This window comes from Tamandua tetradactyla, chromosome 1, assembly GCF_023851605.1.
Source record: "Tamandua tetradactyla isolate mTamTet1 chromosome 1, mTamTet1.pri, whole genome shotgun sequence".
Taxonomy (NCBI): domain Eukaryota; kingdom Metazoa; phylum Chordata; class Mammalia; order Pilosa; family Myrmecophagidae; genus Tamandua; species Tamandua tetradactyla.
In genome coordinates this window covers 15,566,915-15,590,402 of record NC_135327.1, presented here as the reverse complement: position 1 = coordinate 15,590,402, position 23,488 = coordinate 15,566,915, and the positions used below count along the sequence as shown (strand labels likewise).

Sequence of the window (23,488 nt, the reverse complement as noted above, 5' to 3'; positions counted from 1 at the left end):
TTTTTACCTGGGATTTTCTTGCTGGATGACTTTGTTGTCTATCTTGTTCTTTGACATTCAGTTCAGCTTATTCTAGCTTAGGTTTTCTTTAACAGATCAGAATTTTTCAGTTCTTGTTTTGTTTCTTACCCCGCCTATATGATACCCCCCCACCCCACCCCCACCCTGTATCCCCACTCCACACACCAGGAGGGTCTACTTAGGTATTATAGACCTCAGCCAGATTTTCCCAGACCAAACTGGCCTCCTCTCAGGAGGAAAGAGTCACCTGCATCAGTTTTCCCTGAGGGTGAGACCCAGCAGGTTGAAAGGTTTTCCTATGAAGCCTCTGGACTGTTTTTCTTATCCTGCCCAGTATGTGGCACTTTTTTGCCTGCGGGTCCCACCAGTATAAGATGATGTGGTACCTTTAACTTCAACAGATTCTCCCTGCTGGGGGCTTGATTGAGACACAGAAGAGGTTGTAGGCTGGCTTTAATTACTTCACTTTTCCAGACCCCGGGGTCTGAATTCCTTGAGGGGGGATTCCACCTGAGCTGGGCCCCATCCCTCTCCTGAGGAAGGTACAGTCTCCAGACAAACACTCAAACAAGCTTAATTCTGCCTATGCCTGGAGCAGCTGGAGCCTGAGAAGCCCTGCATCTCTATCTAAAGAGCAGTCACATCGTAGAAACAGTCACAAAAAAGAAAAAGAAAAATCCTTTTCAGAGCAGGACCCCCATTCCTCAGGTTTGCCAATCAAAGCTTAAGTTGTTACGTTGCTTTGTGTATCTCCAGGTCCTATGTGCCCCCTCCTTTCCTTCATGGCCCAAACCCTTTCAAGTATTATGTGCTATCTGATCCAAAAAACCTTTGTGTTTGTTTTTTTTTTTTTTTTTCTTTTTTCTTTTTCCGTCAGCCCAGTCCCCTCTGCACTGGGGCGAAAACCAGCAACCTCAGCTTTTACTCGGGACCTATTTTTAGTAGTCAGAATTTGTAAATTAATTTCACAATTGCAGCTTGGTTGTGCTCAGCCCCAGTTGCTGATAAAGTCTCTTTCCTTTTCCCTCTGGGAAGCAGCCTGTGGGGGAGGGGCACCGGCTCCATGGCTTGGAGAACTCACTGTGCTGGATGGGCTCGCAGCTCATCCAGCTGGTCCAGACTGGGGTACGCTGTGTGTCCGGTCACTGATGTGGCCCCAGGAGTTGTTCTAAATTATTGTTCCTGGCTATTCAGTAGGTGCTCTGGAGGACGAACTAAATCCCACACCTCACTGAGCCACCATCTTGACCCCTCCAGTATTATTTTATCTTTAGCTGTTGAAGACTCAAAAATGGAAACACATTTAACTTTGAAAATATTCTTACAAACACAAAATACAATACAATACAGTAAATTAAATGGAAGATGTATTATATCTTAATTAAGCTGTTAAAAATTCCTAGGCAGAAAAAAAAAAGTGGGAGCAGGAAAGAGGCCTGGGATTTAGCCAAAGCAAACATAAAACCACTCTAGGACACAACCTAACTGACAAGATTCCCTCAGAAAAAGTATCACTGATTATAAGCTCACAACACTAAATAGGAAAATGCATAGGGAGATGGACTATAGTTAAATAGTAGAATTATAAAAATGTTCTTTCATAAACTGTAACAGATGTGCCACACTAATGCAAAGTGTTAAAAACATGGTGGAATATGGCAACTCTGTATTTTATGTATGATTTTTCTGCCAAATTACAACTTCTCTTAAAAAAAAAAGGTTTAGGTAAACAATCTACCAGGAATGAGAGTCTACAGACACACTAACAAGAAAAAAAAATTAAATGGAGGAAGGTGCAGCCATCTTTGGAGAGAGATGTTCAATCTCCATTTTACAGATGAGGAAATTTAGGATAAAAGATGAAGATTCACTCTAAACTTAACATTCTTCCCATTACACTACTCTGCTTGGGAAAGAATAGACAACACCAGTCCTCTGATTCTTAAATATTGTCTTTCCTTGGAGCTGTCCAAGGTTTACCTTCTTACACTCTACTCTGGATAATCTTACTTATTCCTAAGATTTCAACAATTTATTGTATTTTTTAATTAACACTTTCAACATCCCTGTGATACAGGGTTTATTATCCTCCCAGTTTTACAGATTAGAAGCTAAATAACTTTCCCCCATCATTTAGTGGCAGAGCTAGGCTATTAATAGGTTATACGCCTACTATGTTCCAGTCCCCATGAGCAATGTACCTTACCTTGCTTATTTCTGTCTGTTCTTCACACAGCTAGAATGACCTTTAAATAAAGTTCTGATCATCTCTCTCCTCTTCTTAAAGTCTTTTAGTAGCTTTTGATTATCCTCATTTCAGGCTGCTCTTCTATTAGGGCTTAGTACATCTGCTTTATTCATCTTTTAATGTTCCAGAACGTTTTACCCTTCCCTCTCTTTAGAACTTTGTAAATGCTACTCCTTTGCCTGAAATACTTGCCCCTTTTAACTCTTTCATCCTTCCCAAATAAGCTAAAACATTTCTATGGACACGTGTTCTCTTCTTGTTCCCTGTCCCCACTAGACTGGGGAGGCTCCTTGAGGGAAGGCCCCACGTTTTTTTTTTCCTTTGTACTCTCACCAGCTCCTAGAACTGCACATGACACACGGCAGGGGCTCATTATATATGTGAATAAGGAATGAATGTAGGTCAAAGAAAGCAGACATCACCTCTCACTAAGTGGTGTGTGGACCAAGGTTTATGACTGGGTTTATGACCAGGTATTTAAATGAACTGGGCTCTGTCCCTCTAGGGGGATCAGAGAATAAGAGAGTAAAAAAATAGATTAGTTGGTGTTTTATTGGTAATTAATGCTGAAGCATATCTCTACACTGTTCACTTTTGTGGCAAAGAATCATTTTCTACTAAATCCTCCTGACCTTTACTTTTTTTTATAAACTCAGATTTACACAAAGACCAGAGAAAGGTTTTAACTATGGATAATTTTATAATGCAGATTATCAACAACAAATATAGACACAATGAAAAGGAACATTTGCATGGGTCCAGGGGTTAGGATGTCAATACAATATTAAAAGCTAGAGTACACTATAGATATCAGGACATATAAAATGAGCGTTTCCTTTGCTTTGGACATGTTGTGAAGTGATATACATATCTCAATGATGCAAACAATGCTGAAAACTCTCCTAACTAAAATCACCTTCAGAGAGAGACACAACAGATAATTAATCTAATTCCTTTATAACCAGAAACCAACCTGGTGCCAAAAATTCTTCATTGAACTTGGTCCTAAGTAACTGAACTCTTTCAAAAACTGCAAAACATCTTAACAAGATGAATATTTTTGACCACAGATATTTAAAGGAATGGGGCATTAGTTCTAAAGTTCATTGAAAAAAAGTAGCTTCAAACATTTTGCACATTCCTGGAAAAAGTGTCTAGGCTTCCATGGAAACTACTTCTGAAGGCAACAATGTTCTTTTGAATGCATAAATTCTGGTGCTTTTAGAAAAAAACTGAAGTGCTCTACAGTCATCCTCAAAGGCAAGAGGGCCTCCAGGTTGTCAGAGATCAGCAGCTGAGACTTCTAGGCAGCTGTTATACGCTGGAGCACTCTTCCCATCCCTTACCCTTTCAAAGCCTCGTGGCAGAAAGGCTGCATAACGTCACTGACAAGATGCTGAGTAATGTGTGGCAGGCGGGTTTCGTAGCTGAAGCTTGAGCAGTTTTCGAGCTGGTGAGCGATCTAATTGTTGTGTGCTTCTCTTCCCTGCAGAGAAAAGGAGCAAAAATATAAATTTCAATTGAATCCATGTAACACTTACTGAAAACTTACTGTGTGGACACTGTGCCAGTCAGTGAAAGACATTACAATGAACAAAAAGAGCGTTTCTATCTTCGACAAGTTGGCAGGCTGGGAGGAAAGTCAGCTGCAACTACAATACAATGTGATAAATAAGAAAATGAAAGTATGTATATAGGTATTTAGGGCTGGAGAAGGTCAGAGAATTAAATGACAGTGTCATTTCAGTTGATTTTTGAAGAATGAAGAGGGAAAAGGCAATGGGTATTTCTTGAGTCTTGGATTTACCAAACAATATAGTTAATAGAGATTTAATTCTCAGTCTGCTGTGCTTTTGTAGAATTTATATCTGGAAATTTCTCATTAATTCTGTGTGCCTTATAATATATAATATATAACTACTTATAATTTATTGTTAACGGGAAAAAATCACCTGATATAAGCCTTATCCTCTGGGACCACATGCTTTGAAAGGAATTTTGTGTCCAAAGCACTGGTTATCAGATATAAAACAATCCAAGGCTCTGGGTCCTTTCAAGAGGCATGCTTACCGAGCTGTAATGACACCTTCTGGAGGCACTGGGTACTTTCATCCATAAAGGCATGCAGTTGCTTCACTGATCCTTGCAGTTCATCCATCTGCAACAAAGGGCAAGTCATTAGCTTTCAGAGCCTGTGGGCTTCTTTGATGTTCCTAAAACTTGTCAGGCAAGCTCCTGCTCAGGAACTTTTGCATTTGACTGTTCTTTCAATCTATAATGTATATTTTGGGCATTTTCTGTTTGCTCCTAGAGATCTATACGCCATTCTTCTCCACCTTGCTTATGACCCAGGACAGTGACCTGTGTGACCTCTGACAATAGGATCCATGTCCTCTGGCTCCTGGTTGGGTTTAGTTAACAGACAGCCCAAGTGGGAGGGAGCTAAATGATGTCATAGTATGTATTATACAGGCTTGCCCCCAGAAGGGTAACTCATGACTCTCTAAAATCAGCCAACTAGGTGACTTTCTCTCTCCAGATCCCACAGTAACTGCTTCTTCCCTCCTTCCTTAGGGCCTAGGGGCAGTAACAGCTCAGCTACCTTTAAGCTCAGATTACTTCACTAACAGGAAATCCTCACCTTTATACATAATCCTTTTGTAAATAAATTGTTCAGGAATTATCCTATTTCAAGTGCCATCCTATTGATACTTAGAGTAATAGAATAATATACTCCTACACGTACTCATGGCTCACCCCTTTCATTTGCTTCAAATCTGTTAAAATGTCACCTTAGAAAAGTCTTCAATAACCACTCTATATAAATAGCAACCTGCCACCCTCCCTGTGCTCTCTATTCCCCTTATCCTACTTTATTAGCATTATTACCATATATTTACTTGTTTTCATTTGTATTGTCACTTCAGTTCTCCCCAAGTGGAGCTGAATACATTTCTCATTTTACTACACATATTCTCTCTGAATTTTACCTTTCCAAGGATGATAAGGTAGCAAACTTGGATAACATATATAAATATAAGCTAACTCACCACCAACTCCATACAATCAAAGACCCTGTCCTGGTTCCGCAATATTTTCTGGTAATCAGGTTTTGTATTAAGAACTTCATTCTGGGAAGACCCAAGATATCTCATAGGTTCCACGTCAATTTCAGTCATTTTAGTTTCACTTGAGTCTCTAAAAATAAAACAAAAAAAGGAGATTACCTTGGGAAATACTTCCTGTAAGGCTTTATTAACCTGAATCAATATTCTTCACCCTACTGTAGGTATAGGCTCTCTCACTAACAAGAGCTTCTGTAATGACTGTCCATCCAGTAATAATCTTTTTATACCACTGAACTACAGGGAATCCCTGGAAGCTTCAGACCAATGACCCGAAGGTACATCTATAAAAAGGATTATACTGGGGTAGAGTAGAAGTCAAGGCTTGTTATCCTGAAGTAAGTACCTATGATCTTTCACAACAACCACAAAAACCACTGCCTTCCTCAATTATCTAAAATAACTAAATAGAGGGGTGACTTCATGAAAACTGATGATGATCCTTTAATAAAGAGAACTACAATTTACTAAGTTCTTACTAAGTGCCAGACATTACTAAGCACTTTCCATTAGTTACCTTATTTAACACTTATAACTCAATGAGGTAGTTACTAATATTATTCCCATTTTCAAATAAGGATCCTAAAACTTAGAGAAATTAAAGTAACTTGTCCAAAGTCACAGAACTAAGAAGTATTTAGGATTTGAACAGAGACAGTCTGTTTCCAGAAGCATCCCTCTTAACCAATAAGCTATGTACATCAAAAGTTAAACATTATAATCTTCATAAGTAGAATATATACAGAGTGAATAAAGTAACTGATAACTTTCAATAATTGGATTAGAAAAGTTTAAACTGTGTTCTTCAAAGGCCCTGTCGACTGAATGGTCACTCTTGTAGATAGGGTTTTGGCTAATGTTTTATAAGTTGGGCTTCTAGCTAAACATCCTATTTTAAAAAAAAGAAGTTTAAAACTACAACTTAGATGTCTAGCCAAATAAAAATCTCACACTTTCCTACTTTACTATGCCTTCAAGACCCAGATGACGAACTCTTTCTTCATAAGGGCCCTGATCATGGGGTCTCTCCCACACCTGCACCTTCAAGGTCATGTGCTCACTGAAGTCCCTTCACTGTTTCTCTGGGCCCAGCCCCAGGCTACTAGGTAAAGGGCAGAGATATTGTCATCTCTCCCAGGAATAGCAACCAAGGATACAGAACAGAGCCAATTCTGTTCTCAGACTAAAATTTCTTCCCCTTCACTTTCCATTTACTGTTAGAGAGTATTAATATACACCTTACAGAAGTCTGATGAGTTGATTGGCCCAAGAGAAAAGACACAACATTCAATTTGGGCTAAAAGTACTGAAATCAATTCAAGTCAAACTCTACAAGGTAAAAAGATAGCTTCTAATTTCCAATTCTTAAATCTGACCTGGATAATATCTCTTCAGCCTCATTTTGGTACTGCAGTAAGAGCTGTTCCCAAGTCTGTCGTTCTAAAGAAAATCTGCAGAATTAGGAAAAATAAAAAAGTCAGTTAATTTTTTATCGTTTCATTCTGAATCACTTAGGTCACCAGGAAATACAATAGGTGTATACTTTGGTTCTAAAAAAATCCCAGTTGCAGCCTCCTAACTTCTATAATGAATATAAACCACACTCTGAATAGATACTTTACTCTTCATTTTACCCAGGTTTAGTTGTTATCCCCAGATGAAGAATGAATTTACACTTCCAACAAAGGTTCTCTCAATTTCACTTACTTTGCTATGTATTCCTTCATCTCAGCTACCGATGCTTCCAGACACAAATCTGATCCTTTTCTGGAACACAGGATTGAGATTAATGCAAATCTTTCAAGAAGCACTTGCTCTTTTAAGATAGTCTGATACCTTACATGACTTTAATGACATGAAAATTCTTCAGTTTATTTAACAAATATTTATTCTTGGACTCAGTTGTACTGAATAACGTACCTTTGTGAGTGGTCTCTTTATCTTCTATTTCTCCTTTCAAATCCAATTGATGCCATAACCAGATTAACCTCTCTTAAAATATCACTTTAACTTTTTTCCTTGCTTAAAAACACTGTGATGGTGACATCATCAACATGACATTTTCCCCTGGAAAAGTCTTCCTTCAGAATGAACTACTGAAAGGATAAATCCCACTTGCTTAGAACTCTGGAGGATAAGAAACTAGAGAAGGGCTCCACAAATGCTGAATTGAAGCACAGGTAGATTTTGTTTTCAAAGATACCAATTAGGACACCTCCACCTTACTTGATCCTGTGCAGCTTCATGTCCCTTCTGCCACATTTGCAGACTCCCACCAGTGAGTTAGAATCCCATGCATTTCCAGGCACAGAGATTCAAGACTGCAAAGGCCCAAGCACAAGCTGCTGTGGACTGCCATTTACCAAAAAGCCCCCAGGAAAAAAAAGAGAGAAGAGACCACAACAGAACTGTTGGCAAGAAGTGTGCTCACTCAATCCAGTCACTGTTTGCTGGACCTCGAAATACAAACTGAGCCTTTTTGGACTGATCCCTTATGGGTCCCTGGAAGGATGGGGAGGGGGTATGGGGGTGGGGAAAGGAAGGATACTCTAAAGGAGAAGAAGGAAGAGGCAGAAAAGCCTCACAAAAAAATAAATAAATGGGGCGGGGGTGGAAAAGACAGGACAGGTTCCAGAACTGAAAAGTATAAGGAAAAGGGGGCAATGAACAAAGGAGAGAATTTAAACAAATCATAGAATTGAGGAGAAAATCCTGCACAAAAATAAACAAAAAAGACCAAGATTCCCAGAGAAGGAAGAGAGGAAAGGAAGCTTTCTCCTACATGTGCAACAAATACACAAAAGTGTTACTTAAAAACTGTATCACATTATCGGAAAAGACAAAGAAGAGCTGAGAAAATCTGAACAGTTAAAAATGGGCTACTTAAAAGGTCCAGTATAAGCTGGACCAAGCATCAAAGAAGAGGCTTAACATAAGCCAATTAATAGTAAAACCCTACGTTAAGAGGGAGAAAGTGACCTTCAGAGTTAGCACATCAAAATAACCAATTCCATTATGCAGCTGTAAGACAGAATAAAGTTATGAAGTATGTAACAATATGGATGGACCTTGAGGACATTATGCTGAGTGAGATTAGCCAGAAACAAAAGAACAAATACGATATGGTTTCAATGATATGAACTAACATTAGTGAATGAACTTCAAGAATTTCAGCTTAGAACAGAGACTATCAAGAGATAGAAACAGGGTAGATATTGGGTAATTGGAACTGAAGGGATAAAGATTGTGCAACAGGACTGACTGTAAAAATCCAGAAATGGATAGCACAATACTACCGACCTGTAATTCAATAATGCTAGTACACTGAATGAAGCTGAATGTGAGCATGATAGAGGGAGGAGGCCTGGGGGCACAAATGAAATCAGAAGGAAAGATAGATGATAAAGACTGAAAGTATACAATGATAGTGACTAAATGTACAAATTAAAAAATGTTTTTGCATGAGGAAGAACAAAGGAATGTCAATATTGCAAGGTGTTGAAAATAGATGGTAAGTCATATTTAAAAACTTTAACTTATATGTAAGAAAGACTAAAGCAAAAAATGTTTATTTGGTACAAAATTTATAACTTGATTAGTGCATTTCCTAATATAACTTATGTGGACAGTTTAATTGAACACCATTAAGTACATGGAACCTTGAATAGGGCATGAAATTTTGTAGGTTTGTCCAGAGTGATGCCCTGATAAATTCCAGAGTGATCTGAACAGTGAATAAAAAAGTATTTGCAAAGTCCCCTTGGGGGAATGGTGAGAAAGGGAGGAATTCAACTTCCACAAGTGGAGAATACTTGATATTCTCATAAGCAGTGGGGACAACCAAAGCAACAGGCCAAGCCCTCAATCTTGAGATTTGTTCATAAAAAACTTATCCCTGCAAAGGACAGGCTAAGCCTATTTAAAATTAGGCTTAAGAATCACCCCCAGAGAACATCTTTTGTTATTCAGATGTGGCCTCTCTCTCAGCCAACATGACAAGCAAACTCACTGCCCTCCCACTCTGTACATGGGACATGATTCCCAGGGGAGTGGACTTTCCTGGCAATGTGGGACAGAAATCCTAGAATGAGCTGGGACTCAGCATCAAGGGATTAAAAAAACCTTCTTGACCGAAAAGGGGCAGAGAGAAATGAGAGAAAATGAAGTGTCAATGGCTGAGAGATTCCAAACAGAGTCAAGAGGTTATCCTGGAGGTTATTACTTATGCATTAAATAGATACCACCTTTTTAGTTTAAGGCGTAACAGAGAGGCTGGAGGAAACTGCCTGAAAATGTAGAGTTGTGTTCCAGTAACCATGTTTCTTGAAGATGATTGTATAATGATATAGATTTCGCAATGTGACTGTGTGATTGTGAAAACCTTGTATCTGATGCTCCTCTTATCTATGGTACGGACTGATAAGTAAAACATAGGGCTTAAAAATAAATAAATAATAGGGGAAACAAATGTTAAAATAAATTTAGTAGATTGAAATGCTAGTGATCCATGAAAGGAAGTGGTAAGGGGTATAGAAAAAAATAGGGAAACAAAGCCTAAAATATATTGGGAAGATGGAAATACTAGCAGTCAATGAGAGGGAGGGGTAAGGGTATGGTATGTATGAGTTTTTTTCTTTTTTCTTTTTATTTCTGTTTCTAATTGATGCAAATATTCTAAGAAATGATCATGGTGATGAATATACAACTATGTGACGATACTGTGAGATATTGATTATATACCAAGGATGGAATGATCATATGGTAAGAATGTTCATGTTTGTATGTTGTTATGTTTAAAAAATAATAATAATAAAAATAACCAAATCCTAGACAGCAGCAAAAAAATTACAACCCATACTAAGAAACAGAAAAATATGGCTCAATTAAGAGAACAAATTAAAACTTCAGAGAAGACACAGAATCTGGAATAACTAATCAAAGAAGTTCAAACAAATGTTCCATAACAATTCAAGGATATGAAACAAAACATGGATAGAAATAAATGAATGGTGGATATAGAGGTAAAGGATACTAAGACAATGTGTGAGCAAAAAAAAAAAATCTAAAAGCTTAAAAAGGAGCATAACAGAAATTATGTGGAGAAAAGGCACAATAATGGAGATTAAAAATACACTAGATGAGGGACTAGGAAAAAATGTGGATCTATTATACGTCCCTACCTGGGGAAGTTCTGATACTCTTTCACACATTAAGGACCCCCAATTCATTAAGCCAAGTCCTCATTGAAGCTTGCCCTTATGAAACTTATTTTTGCAATGGCAAAGCTAGTCCTGCATGTAATGATGCCTAAGAGTCACCCCCAGAGAGCCTCTTTTGTTGCTCAGATGTGGCCTCTCTCTTTAAGCCAACTCTGCAAATAAGCTCACTACCTTCCACTCTACCTGGGATATAACTCTCAGGGGTGTAAGTCTCCCTGACAACATGGGACATGACTCACAGGAATGAGCTTGGTCCAGGCATCATGAGATTGAGGATGACTAAAACAGGGAAAAGAAATGGAACAAAATAAAGATTCAGTGACCAAGAGATTTCAACTAGAGTTGAGAGGTCATTCTGGAGGCTACTCTACTGCAAACTTTAACCAGCTGTTCCAAAATACCACAGTATGCCATAGACCAACCAACAGTATTCCTAAAAACCTGAGGTAGTGCCCAGGGCTCTGAGACTACATTTTTATTAGTAAGTTTACTTTTTCAGAAATGTGAGGCCTCCAGATGGATCCTAGGCCAGTTAAGTCCTAAAACCAGGAGGTACCAGTCTCTCCAAGAACAACCAGGTTCATTCCTCTACCCCAGATGGTAGAGTATAAAGAAGTATAATGGTATTTATATTTCCAGTATAAAGAAGTTAAAATGGTCATTGCCCAGATATCCCTGAAGACTGAGAAAAAGATCAAATGAGAAAAAGGAGGTCTAACTGAGAAATTAGGATTTAACAAATTACTGTGACTACTGACTCATTATACAGATATTTCTTTTAAGAGTCTAGTGTTTTAGAATAGCCAGAAAGAAATACCTGAAGTTGTTAAACTGTAATCCAGTAGCCCTGATGTTTGATAACAACTGTATAACTATATATATAAAAAAAAAAGGTGGTTGCCTATGTTTGTGTGGATCTACATCTGGATGTTTTGTTTTATTCCACTGATATACATATATATATGTATGTGCCAGTACTATGCTGTCATAGTTAACCTACCTCTATTGTAAGTCTTAAAATTGGGTAGATGGCAATAATTGTGGTCAGTAAGAGAGGGGGATAAAGAGTATGGGATGTTTGGGGTTTTCTTTTTTCTTTTAATTTTATTTTTATGGAGTAATGCAAATGTTCTAAAAATGATCATGGTCATGAATAAACAACTATGTGATTTAAAAATGTAAATTAATTATATTGATAACATGGCAAAAAATAAAACAAAATACACTACAGGCATACAACAGCAGATTTGAATAGGCAGAAGAATCAGCGAACTAGAAGACAGAACAACTGAAATCACAGTGGGAACAGACAGAGAAGAGAACAGAAAAAATTGAGTAGGGTCTCAGAGACTTCAGTGATTGCATGAAGAGTACAAAAATATACATTATGGGTGTCCAAGAGGAGAAGAGAAGGGAAAAGAAGAAATATTTGAGGAAATAATGTCAGAAAAATTCCCAACTCATATGAAAGACATAAATATATACGTCCACAAAGCACAATATACTCCAAACAGAATAAAGCCTAACTGACCTGGTCTAAGACACACACTAGTGAGAATGTCAAATGTCAAAGATAAAGAGAATTCTGAAAGCAACAAGAGAAAACCCACTTGTCACATGCAAAGGACTCTCAGTAAGAATGAGTGCCAATTTCTCGTCAGAAAGCATGGAGGCCAGATGTCAGTATTATGATATACTCAGAACAGCAACCAAAAGAATGAGGTATCTAGGAATAACTTACCTAGGGATGTCAAGGACTTGTACACAGAAAACTAAAAAACGAAGCTAAAATAACCTAAATAGATGGAAAGACATTTCATGCTTATGGACAGGAAGGTTAAATGTTGTTAAGATGTCAATTCTACCTAAATTGATCTACAGATTCAATGCAATACCAATCAAAATTCCAAAAATGTATTTTAAAGACTTAAAAAACCAGGTTGCCAAATTTATTTGACAGGGAAAGAGACCTCGAATGTTAAAGATATCCTAAAAAAGAAGAGCCAAGTGGGAGGACTAATACATCCGGACTTTTAAAGCTTACTATAAAGCCACAGTGGTTAAAACCCCAGGGTACTGAGAGGTGCCAAGATGGTGGCGTAGCAAGGTGTGGGATTTAGTTTGTCCTCCACGACAGCTACTAAATAACCAGGAACAGTACAGAACAACTGCTGGGGCCATGTCAGTGACTGGACACACAGTGCACCCCAGTCTGGACCAGCTGGATCGACTGAAAGCCCCACAAGAACCGTGAGTTCCCCAAGAGGCAGGGCCGGTGCCCCTCCCCCACAGTCTGCTTCCCAGAGGGGAAAGGAAAGAGACTTTACTAGCAGCACAGGCTGACTGCAACCAAACGCCAATTGTGGAATTAATTCACAAATTCTGACTACTAAAAAATGGCCCCCAGAGAAATTCAACTTCCCCAAGTTGAATTCTTGATATTCTCACAAGCAGGGTGGACAACCAAAGCTATAGGCTAAGCCCCCAGTCTTGGGGTTTGTTCATATGAAACTTAACCCCACACAGGATAGGTCAAGCCTACTTAAAATTTAGGCCTAAGAGTCACCCCCAAGAGAGCCTCTTTAGTTGCTCAGATATGGCCGTTCTCTCCAGCCAACACGATGAGTAGTCTCACCACCCTCCCCCTCTTTACGTGGGACATGACTCCCAGGGGTTTGGACCTTCCTGGCAATGTGGGACAGAGATCCTGGAATGAGCTGAGACTAAGCATCAAAGGATTGAGAAAAACCCTAGAATGAGCTGACACTTAGCATCAAGGGATTGAGAAAACCTTCTCTACCAAAAGGGGGAAGAGGGAAATGAGACAAATTGTCAATGGCTGAGAGATTCCAGAGTTCAGAGGTTATACTGGAGGTTATTCTTATGCATCAAGTAGATATCATCTTGTTATTCAACATGTAATGGAGAGGCTGGAGGGAACTGCCTGAAAATGTAGAGCTGTGTTTCAGTAGCCATGTTTCTTAAGAATGACTGAATAATGATATAGCTGTCACAATGTTACTGTATGATTGTGAAACCCTTGTGTCTGATGCTCCTTTTATCTACCTTATCAACAGATGAGTAAAACATATGGAATAAAAATAAATAATAGGGGGAACAAATGCTAAAATAAATTTAGTTTGAAATGCTAGTGATCAATGAAAGTGAGGGGTAAGGGGTATGGTAGGTATCTTTTTTTTTCTTTTCTGTGTTCATTTTATTTCTTTTTCTATTGTCTTTTTATTTCTTTTCCTGAATTAATGCAATTATTCTAAGAAATGATGAATATGAAACTAAGTGATGATATTGTGAATTACCCATTATATACGTTGATGTTTTATTTGGTTTCTCAATTTTTTAATTAACAAACAAATTAAAAAAAAAAAAAGGCCCACAGCTGAGGTGAACCTGGTCAAAGCGGAGGTTGCTGATTTTTGCCCCAGCGCCGAGGGGGCAGGGCTGAAAGAAAAAGAGAAAAAGAAAATAAACAGAGGTTTTCCTCGCTGTGTTTCTAAAGGCTTGAAAGCCTTTGGATACAGCGGTAGCGCTTCTCAGGCTGCAACTGCCCCACGCATAGGCAGAAATAAGCTCGTTTGAGGGCTCGTCTGGAGCCTGTGCCTTCCCCAGGGGAGGGGTGAGCCCAACTCAGGTGGAATCCCTCCTCAAGGAATTCAGACTCCAGGGCTTGGTATTCTGAAGCCATTAATACCAGCTACAACCTCTCCTATGTTTCCATCACGCCCCCAGCAGGGAGAATGTGCCAAAGCTAAAGGTACTGTATCATCTTAAGCTAGTGGGAACTGCAGGCAAACAAGTGCCACATACTGGGCAGGATAAGAAAAACAGAGTCCAGAGACTTCACAGGAAAGTCTTTCAGCCTGCTGGGTCTCACCCTCAGGGAAAACTGATGGAGGTAACTCTTTCCTCCTGATAGGAGGCCAGTTTGGTCCGGGAAAATCTGGCTGGGGTCTATAATACTTAAGTAGACCCTCCTAAAGGTGGGGGGAAAAGGGCACCATACAGGCAGGGCAAGAAACAAGAAAACAAGAACTGAAAAATTCTGCTCTGTTAAACAAAACCTAAGCCACTGGTCCAGAAGAAGCTGAACTGAATGTCAAGAACAGAGATACAACAAAATTCATCCAGCAAGAAAATCCTAGGTAAAAGAAGTGAAAACAATCTCCAGAGTAAACTAATTTAAGGTACTTAATTAAATGCCTAGACGCCAGCAAAAAATAACACATCATACTAGGAAAACTGAAGATATGGCCCAGTCAAAGGAACAAACCAACAATTCAAATGAGATATGGGAGTTGAGACAATTAATTCAGAATGTTCAAACAGACATGGAAAACCCTGATCAATAAACAAATCAATGAATTGAAGGAGGATGTAAAGAGGGCAAGGAATGAACAAAAAAAGAAATTGCAAGTCTGAAAAAACAAATCACAGAACTTATGGAAATGAAAGGTACAGAAGACATGAAAAAAACAATGGAAACCTACACTGTCAGATTTCAAGAGGCAGAACATAGGATTAGTGAACTGGAAGACGGGACATCTGAAATCTGACAAGCAAAACAAAATATAGGGAAAAGAATGTAAAAATATGACCAGGGACTCAGGGAATTGAATGACAATATAAAGCTAATGAATCTACATGTTCTGGATGTCCCAGAGGAGAAGAGAAGGGAAAAGGAGGAGAAAAACTAATGGAGGAAATTATCACTGAAAATTTCCCAACCCTTATGAAAGATTTAAAGTTACAGATCCAAGAAGTGCAGCATACCTCAAAGAGAACAGATCCAAACAGATGCACTCCAAGACACTAATCATAATGTCAGAGGTCAAAGAGAAAGAGAGAATCTTGAAAGCAGCAAGAGAAAAGCAATCCATCCTATACAAGGGAAGCCCAATAGGACTAGGCGTAGATTTCTCACCAGAAACCATGGAGGTGACAAGACAGTGGGATGATATATTTAAATTACTAAAAGACAAAAACTGCCAACCAAGAATTCTATATACAGCAAAACTGTCCTTCAAAAATGAGGGAGAAATTAAAACATTTTCAGACAAAAAAATCACTCAGAAGTTTTGTGACCAAGACACCAGCTCTGCAAGAAATACTAAAGGGAGCACTAGAGGCAGATATGAAAACACAGGAGAGAGAGGTGAGGAAAGGAGTGTAGAAAGGAAGACTATCAGTAAAGGTAAAAAGAAGAAAAATTAGATATGACATATAAAATCCAAAAGGTAAAATGGTAGAAGAAAGTACTACCTGTACAGTAATAACACTAAATGTTAATGGATTAAGCTCCCCAATCAAAAGATACAGACTGGCAGAACGGATTAAAAAACAGGACCCATCTACATGCTGTCAACAGGAAACACATCTTAGACCCAAGGATAAACATAGGCTGAAAGTGAAAGGTTGGGAAAAGATATTTCATACAAATAACAATCAGAAAAGAGCAGGAGTAACTATACTAATATCCAACAAATTAGACTTCAAATGTAAAACAGTTAAAAGAGACAAAGAAGGTCACTACATATTAATAAAAGGAACAATTCAACAAGAAGACGTAACAATCATAAATATTTATGCCCCGAGCCCAGAATGCTCCAAAATACATGAGGCAAACACTGAGAAGAGAAATAGACACATCTACCGTAATAGTTGGAGACTTCAATTCCCCACTCTCATCAGTAGACAGAACATCTAGACAGAGGATCAATAAAGAAATAGAGAATGTGAATAATACAAAAAATGAGCTAGACTTAACAAACATATATAGAACATTACACCTTACAACATTAGGATACACTGTTTTCTCAAGTGCTCATGAATCATTCTCAAGGATAGACCATATGCTGGGTCACAAAGCAAGTCTCAATAAATTTAAAAAGACTGAAATAATACAAAACACTTTCTCAGATCATAAAGGAACAAAGGTGGAAATCAATAATACGCATAGTGCCAGAAAATTCACAAATATGTGGAGGTTCAACAACACACTCTTAAACTACCAGTGCGTCAAGGAAGAAACTACAAGACTAATCAGTAAATATCTTGAGGCAAATGAAAACAAAAACAGAACATATCAAAACTTATGGGATGTAGCAAAGGCAGTGCTAAGAAGGAAATTTATTGCCCCAAATGTGTTTTTCAAAAAAGAAGGGAAAAAAATCGAGGAATTAACTGTCCACTTGGAAGAAGTAGAGAAAGAACAACAAACTAACCCCAAAGCAAGCAAAAGGAAAGAACTAATAAAGATTGGAGCAGAAATAAATGAAATTGAGAACATGAAAACAATTGAGAAAATCAACCAACGAGAAGCTGATTGTATGACAAAATCAATAAGATCGATGGACCCTTAGCGAGATTGACAAAAAGAAGAGAGAGGATGCAAATAAATAAGATCAGAAATGGAAGAGTAGACATAACCACTGACCCCACAGAAATAAAGGAAGTAATGAGAGGCTACTACGAACAACTTTATGCTAATAAATAGGACAATGCAGATGAAATGGACAACTTCCTAGAAAGGCATGAACAACCAACATTGACTTGAGAAGAAATAGATGACCTCAACAAACCAATCACAAGTAAAGAAACTGAATCAGTCATTAAGAAGCTCCCCCAAAAGAAAAGTCCAGGAACAGATGGCTTCACAGGTGAATTCTACCAAACATTCCAGAAAGAATTAGTACCAATCCTGCTCAAACTCTTCAAAAAAATTGAACAGGAGGGAAAGCTACCTAACTCATTCTACGAAGCCAACATCATCCTCTTACCAAAGCCAGACAAACATATTACAAAGAAAGGAAACTACAGACTAATCTCTCTAATGAATATAGATGCAAAAATCCTCAACAAAATTCTAGCAAATCAAATCCAGCAGCACATTAAAAGAATTATACACCCTGACCAAGTAAGATTCATCCCAAGTACGCAAAGATGGTTCAACACATGAAAATCAATTAATATAATACACTGTATCAAGAAATCAAAGCAGAAAAACCACATGATCATCTTGATTGATGCAGAAAAGACATCTGACAAAATTCAACATCCTTTCCTGTTGAAAACACTTCAAAGGATAGGAATAGAAGGGAACTTCCTCAACATGATAAAGGTAATATATGAAAAACTCACAGCTAGCATCATCCTTAACAGGAAAAAACTGAAAACTTTCCCCCTAAGATGAGGAACAAGACAAGGATGTCCATTATCACCAGTTATTCAACATGGTGTTGGAAGTTCTAGTCAGAGCAATTAGACAAGAAAAAGAAATACAAGGCATCAAAATTGGAAAGGAAGAAGTACACTCCCACTGTTTGCAGATGGTATGATACTATTGTCAAAAACCCCAAAAAATCCACAGCAAAACTACTAGAGCTAATAAATGAGTACAGCAAAGTGGCAGATTACAAGATCAACACTCAAAAATCTTCAACGTTTCCATACACTAGCACTGAACAATCTGAGGGGGAAATCAAGAAAAAAATTACATTTACAATTGCAACCAAAAGAATAAAATATTTAGGAAGAAATTTATCTGAAGAGACAAATGACCTATACAAGGAAAACTACAAGAAATTGTTAAATCACAGAAGACCTAAGTAAATGGAAGGGCATACAGTGTTCTGGATTGGAAGACCAAATATAATTAAGATATCAATTCTATCTAAATTGATTTACAGATTCAATGCAATACCAATTAAAATCCCCAAAACTGACTTTTCAGAAATAGAAGAACCAATAACCGGGCATGGTGCCCTGAATAGCTAAAAGTATCCTGAGAAAAAAAAATGAAGTTGGAGGTCTCACACCCCCTGACTTTAAGGCATATTATGAAGCTTCAGTGGTCAAAACAGTATGGTACTGGCATAAAGACAGATATACATAAAGACAGAATCGAATAGAGTGTTCAGATATAGACCCTCTCATCTATGGACAATTGATCTTGAATAAGGCAGTCAAGCCAACTCATCTGGGACAGAACAGTCTCTTCAAAAAATGGTGCCTACCCCAAAGAGAGCCTCTTTTGTTGCTCAGATGTGGCCTCTCTCTCCAGGCAACACAACAAGCAATCTCACCACCCTCACCCTGTCTACATGGGACAGGACTCCTAGGGGTGTAGACCTTCCTGGCAACGTGGGACTGAGATCCTAGAGTGAGCTGAGACTCAGCATCAAGGGATGGATTGAGAAAAACCTTCTTGACCAAAAGGGGGAAGAGTGAAATGAGACAAAGTTTCAATGGCTGAGAGATTCCAAACAGAGTTGAGAGGTTATCCTGGACGTTATTCTTATGCATTAAGTAGATATCATCTTGTTATCCAAGATGTAATGGAGAGGTTGGAGGGAACTGCCTGAAAATGTAGAGTTGTGTTCCAGTAGCCGTGTTTCTTGAGAACAATTGAATAATGATATAGCTGTCACAATGTGACTGTGTGATTGTGAAAACCTTGTGTCTGATGCTCCTTTTATCTACCTTATCAACAGATGAGTAAAACATATGGAATAAAAAGAAATAATAGGGGGAACAAATGTTAAAATAAATTTAGATTGAAATGCTAATGATCAATGAAAGGGAGGGGTAAAGGGTATGGTATGTATGAATTTTTTTCTGTTTTCTTTTTATTTCTTTTTCTGAATAGATGTAAATGTTCCAAGAAATGATCATGATGATGAATATGCAACTATGTGATGATATATTGTGAATTACTGATTATATATGTAGAATGGAATGAGGATAATAAAAAAATTAAATTTAAATTAAAAAAAAAAAAAAGCAGGGTATAAATTCTTCTCAAGTGCATGTGGATCATTCTTCTCCAGGACAGACCACACATTGTGTCACAAAACAAGTTTCAAAATTTTTTAAAAAGATTGAAATTATACAAAGAACCTTCTCCGATCACAATGGAATGAAGTTGGAAATCAATCACAAGCAAAGGAACTGGAAAACCCACAACTATATGGAAATTAAAGAAGACATTCAAACAATCAAGGGGTCAAAGAAAAAAATACAAGTGAAATTAGTAAATATCTTGAGCTAAATGAAAATGAGAACACAGCATATTAAGATTTGTGAGATGTAGCAAAGATAGTGCTGAGAGCAAAATTTACAACCCTAAATGTTTACATTAAAAGAGAAGAAAAAGCTAAGATCAAAGATTTAATTGCATGCCTCGAGAAACTAGAAAAAGAATAGTAAACTAACTCCAAAGTGAGCAAAGGAATGAAATAACAAAGGTCAGAGCACAGATAAATAAAATAGAAAATAATAGAGATCATTAGCAAAACCAGAAGTTGTTTCCTTGAAAGATTAATAAGATGACAAATCTTTAGTTCGACTGTCAAGGTAGAAGAAAGCAGACATGAATTTAAAACAAAAAAACAAACAAACAAAAAAACAGAAATGAAGGGGAACATTACTACCGACCTCACAGAAATAAAAAGGATCATAAGAGAATACTATGAACAAATGTATGCCAACAAATTTATACAACCTATATAAAATGGACAAATTCCACGGAAAATACCATTAACTTGCTACAATGACTCTGAAGAAACAGAAGACCTCAACAGAGCAATTACAAGTAAAAAAGGACTGAACAGGTCATCAAAACCCTTCCAGTAGGGCGGGCAATGGTGGCTCAGTGGAAGAATTCTCACCCGCCATGTTGGAAACCTGGGTTCAATTCCTGGAGCCTACCCATGCCAACAAAAAAAACACCTCTCCCCCAAAAAACCCAAGTTCAGATAGCTTCACAGTTGAATTCTACCAAACATTTCAATAAGTTAGTGCCAACCTACTCAAACTTTTCAAAAAAAAAAACAAAAACAAGAGGAAAACTACCTAACCGATAATAGGAAGCCAACAACACCTTAACATCAAAGCCAGATAAAGGAAAAGAAAATTAAAGATTAATCTCTTGTGAATATAGATGTGAAAATCCTCAACAAAATACTAGGAAATCGTATCTAACAAAACATTAAAAGAATTATACCCATTATCAATTAGGATTTATCCCACGCATGCAAGGGTGGTTCACCATAAGAATTTCAGTTGATGTAATACACCACATTAACAAACTGAAGGGACAAAACTACATGATCATTCAGTGGTACAATACTTGCCTGCCATGCGGGAGACTTGGGTTTGATTCCCAACCCATGCACCAAAAACAAAAAAAACAAACCTATATGATCAACTCCAATTACACAGAAAAGGCACTGGACAAATTCCAGCATCGTTTCTTGATAAAACCACTTAGAAAAATAGAAATAGAAGGAAACTTTCTCTGCAGGATAAAGGGCATATATGAAAAATACACTGCTAACATCACACTCAATGGTGAAATACTGAAAGCTTTCCCTCTAAGATCTGGAACAGGACAAAGATACCCACTGTCACCACTAATATTCAACATTGTATTGGAACTTCTAGCCAGATCAGTTTGGCAAAGAAAAGAAATAAAAGGCATCCAAATTGGAAAGGAAGAAGTAAAACGTTCATATTTCAGATGACATGATCCTAAATACAGTAAAATCTACAACAAAGGTACTAGAGCAATAAAGAGTTTAGCAGAGTGGATGGATACAAGATCGACATGCAAAAACCAGAAGTTTTTTCTACACTAGTAATGAGAAATCTGAGGAGGAAATCAAGAAAAAAAAATCCATTTACAATAGCAACTAAAGGAACCCAATATCTAGAAATAAATTTAAACCAATATGTAAAAGTCTTCTACATGGAAAATCACAAAACTTTCCTAAAAGAAAATCCAAATAAATGGAAAGACATTCCATGTTCATGGATTAGAAGACTAAATATGGTTAAGATATCAATTCTATGCAAAATGATGTACAGATTCAATGTAATCCCAATCAAAATTCCAACAGCCTACTTTGCAGAAACGGAAAAGCCAATCATCCAATTTATTTAGAAGGATAAGGGGTCCCAAATAGTCAAAACCCTTTTCAAAAGAAAGAAATTGGAGAACTCATATTTCCCATTAAAACTTATTACAAAGCTACAGCAGTCAAAACAGCATGGTATTGTCACAAGGATAGATATATAGACCAATAGAATCAAATTCAGAGTTCAGAAATAGACCCTCAGATCTATGGCCAATGATTTTTATTTTATTATTAAAAAATATATATTTTTATTGACACATCTTTGCACACATATATACATGGCGTACAATCAATGGCTCACAATAGCATCACAGTTGTGCATTCAGCACTATGATCATTTTTTTGAACTCCAGAAAAAGATATAAGGGTGTGACATCCAGAATATATAAAGAAATCCTATAACAACAATAAAAAGACAAACAACCCAATTACAAAATGGGCAAAAGACTTGAGTGGATATTTCTCCAAACAGGATATACAAATGGACAAAGGCACATGAAAAGATGTTCAATGTCATTAGCTGTTAGGGAAATGCAAATCAAAACCACAATGAGATATCATTTCACATCTGACAGAATGGAGAACAGTGAGGAAGAAAAAAACACCTAACATAAAATTATAAATGATATCCCAGACCATACAGCACCAAAAAATAAAAAAAAATAAAAATAAAAATTGCAAATGTTGGAGAGGATGTACAGAAATAGAAACTCATTCATTCATTGCTGGTAGGAATGTAAAATGGTACAGCCACTGGGGAAGACAGTTTGGCAATTCCTCAGAAAGCTAATTACCATATTACCCAGCTATCCCACTACTAGGCATACACCCAAAAGAATTGAAAGCAGACACTTGAACAGGTATTTGCACACCAATGTTCACAACGGCGTTATTCACAATTGCCAAAAGATGGAAGCATCCCAAGTGTCTATCAACCAATGAATAGACCCTCAAATACCTGGTGTTTTCAGTCACCATTCTTCTGTTCACATAATTTCTCCTATTAATCAAAACCTTCACATCTTTTAAGGCCCAACAATATTTTTTCATATGATCATCTTCTCTTCCCACTTAATTTAAAGATATTGTGGGCAGGGACTATATTACTTACAATGATGGTTCAGCTCAGTTCCACAATTAATCCTAATGGAAAAGAAGCAGGCACTGAAGATGCCAAAATATCTCAGATGTACTCGGTACTTATTCTACCTAGCAAAATTAGTAGTGCCACCTTTCACACTTTTCTACTAGAGCCTGTAACACATAGCCTCCACCTCCTCTGGGGTATTTAATACTGCCTGCATTAAAAGAGATACTATGTTGAGCTAAAATATTTCATTTCCTGGACTGGCAATGTCAACCCTAAAGACCTGTGGAAATGACCTTTGTGAAGTCAAACCTAAAAATTTATGATGTAAGCCCAAGTGACATGATTTGTTGCAGGATGGGGAAGGGCTTGGGGATGTGAGCATCACCCCTGAAGAGAACTACAAGTTTGAGGGTGGTATTTAAAAATTTATGCAAATATTCCTGCTTGCCAACACCGAAGAATATGAGTTTAGCTCCAATTTACATAGCTAATAAAAATGTGAAGAATGCTTTTTCACGGCTGGTTCCTTCTCGCCATTCAGAAATTATAGGTCACAGTCTAAAGGTCAGATCATTAGATATCTTCCCTGATCACTCTAGCTAAAGTTGCCCAGCCTCTTCAAGTCACTATCATATTTACTGACTTTTTAGATTATCACTTTCTGAAATTATTATTTTCTATATTTGCTGGATTATCTCTTCTAGTATAGTGAGGGGGAATCTGTTTGACTTATTAATCATATCTTTAGCATTTAGAAGAGTCTAAATCTTCTAAATCACATAGAAGATGCTGAATAAATAATCATTGAATGAATGAACAACTAATTATAATTCAACTATAATTTAGGACAGAAG

At 37.5% G+C, this 23,488-nt stretch overlaps 1 protein-coding gene across 3 annotated transcripts in view; it reads right to left on the bottom strand.

Moving 5' to 3' along the window:
• Nucleotides 1–2,945: 2,945 nt before the first annotated feature.
• Nucleotides 2,946–23,488, bottom strand: part of DSN1 (DSN1 component of MIS12 kinetochore complex) — a 30,652-nt gene continuing 10,109 nt past the window's right edge. For all 3 annotated transcript variants that reach the window (XM_077169440.1, XM_077169430.1, XM_077169449.1), the window contains 5 exons: nucleotides 7,102–7,161; nucleotides 6,771–6,845; nucleotides 5,320–5,467; nucleotides 4,340–4,427; nucleotides 2,946–3,755 (listed from right to left, as the gene is read on the bottom strand). In XM_077169440.1, the coding sequence (XP_077025555.1) occupies nucleotides 3,652–3,755; nucleotides 4,340–4,427; nucleotides 5,320–5,467; nucleotides 6,771–6,845; nucleotides 7,102–7,161 (475 nt within the window). In that variant the 3' untranslated portion in view covers nucleotides 2,946–3,651. The remainder of the gene's footprint in view (nucleotides 3,756–4,339; nucleotides 4,428–5,319; nucleotides 5,468–6,770; nucleotides 6,846–7,101; nucleotides 7,162–23,488) is intronic.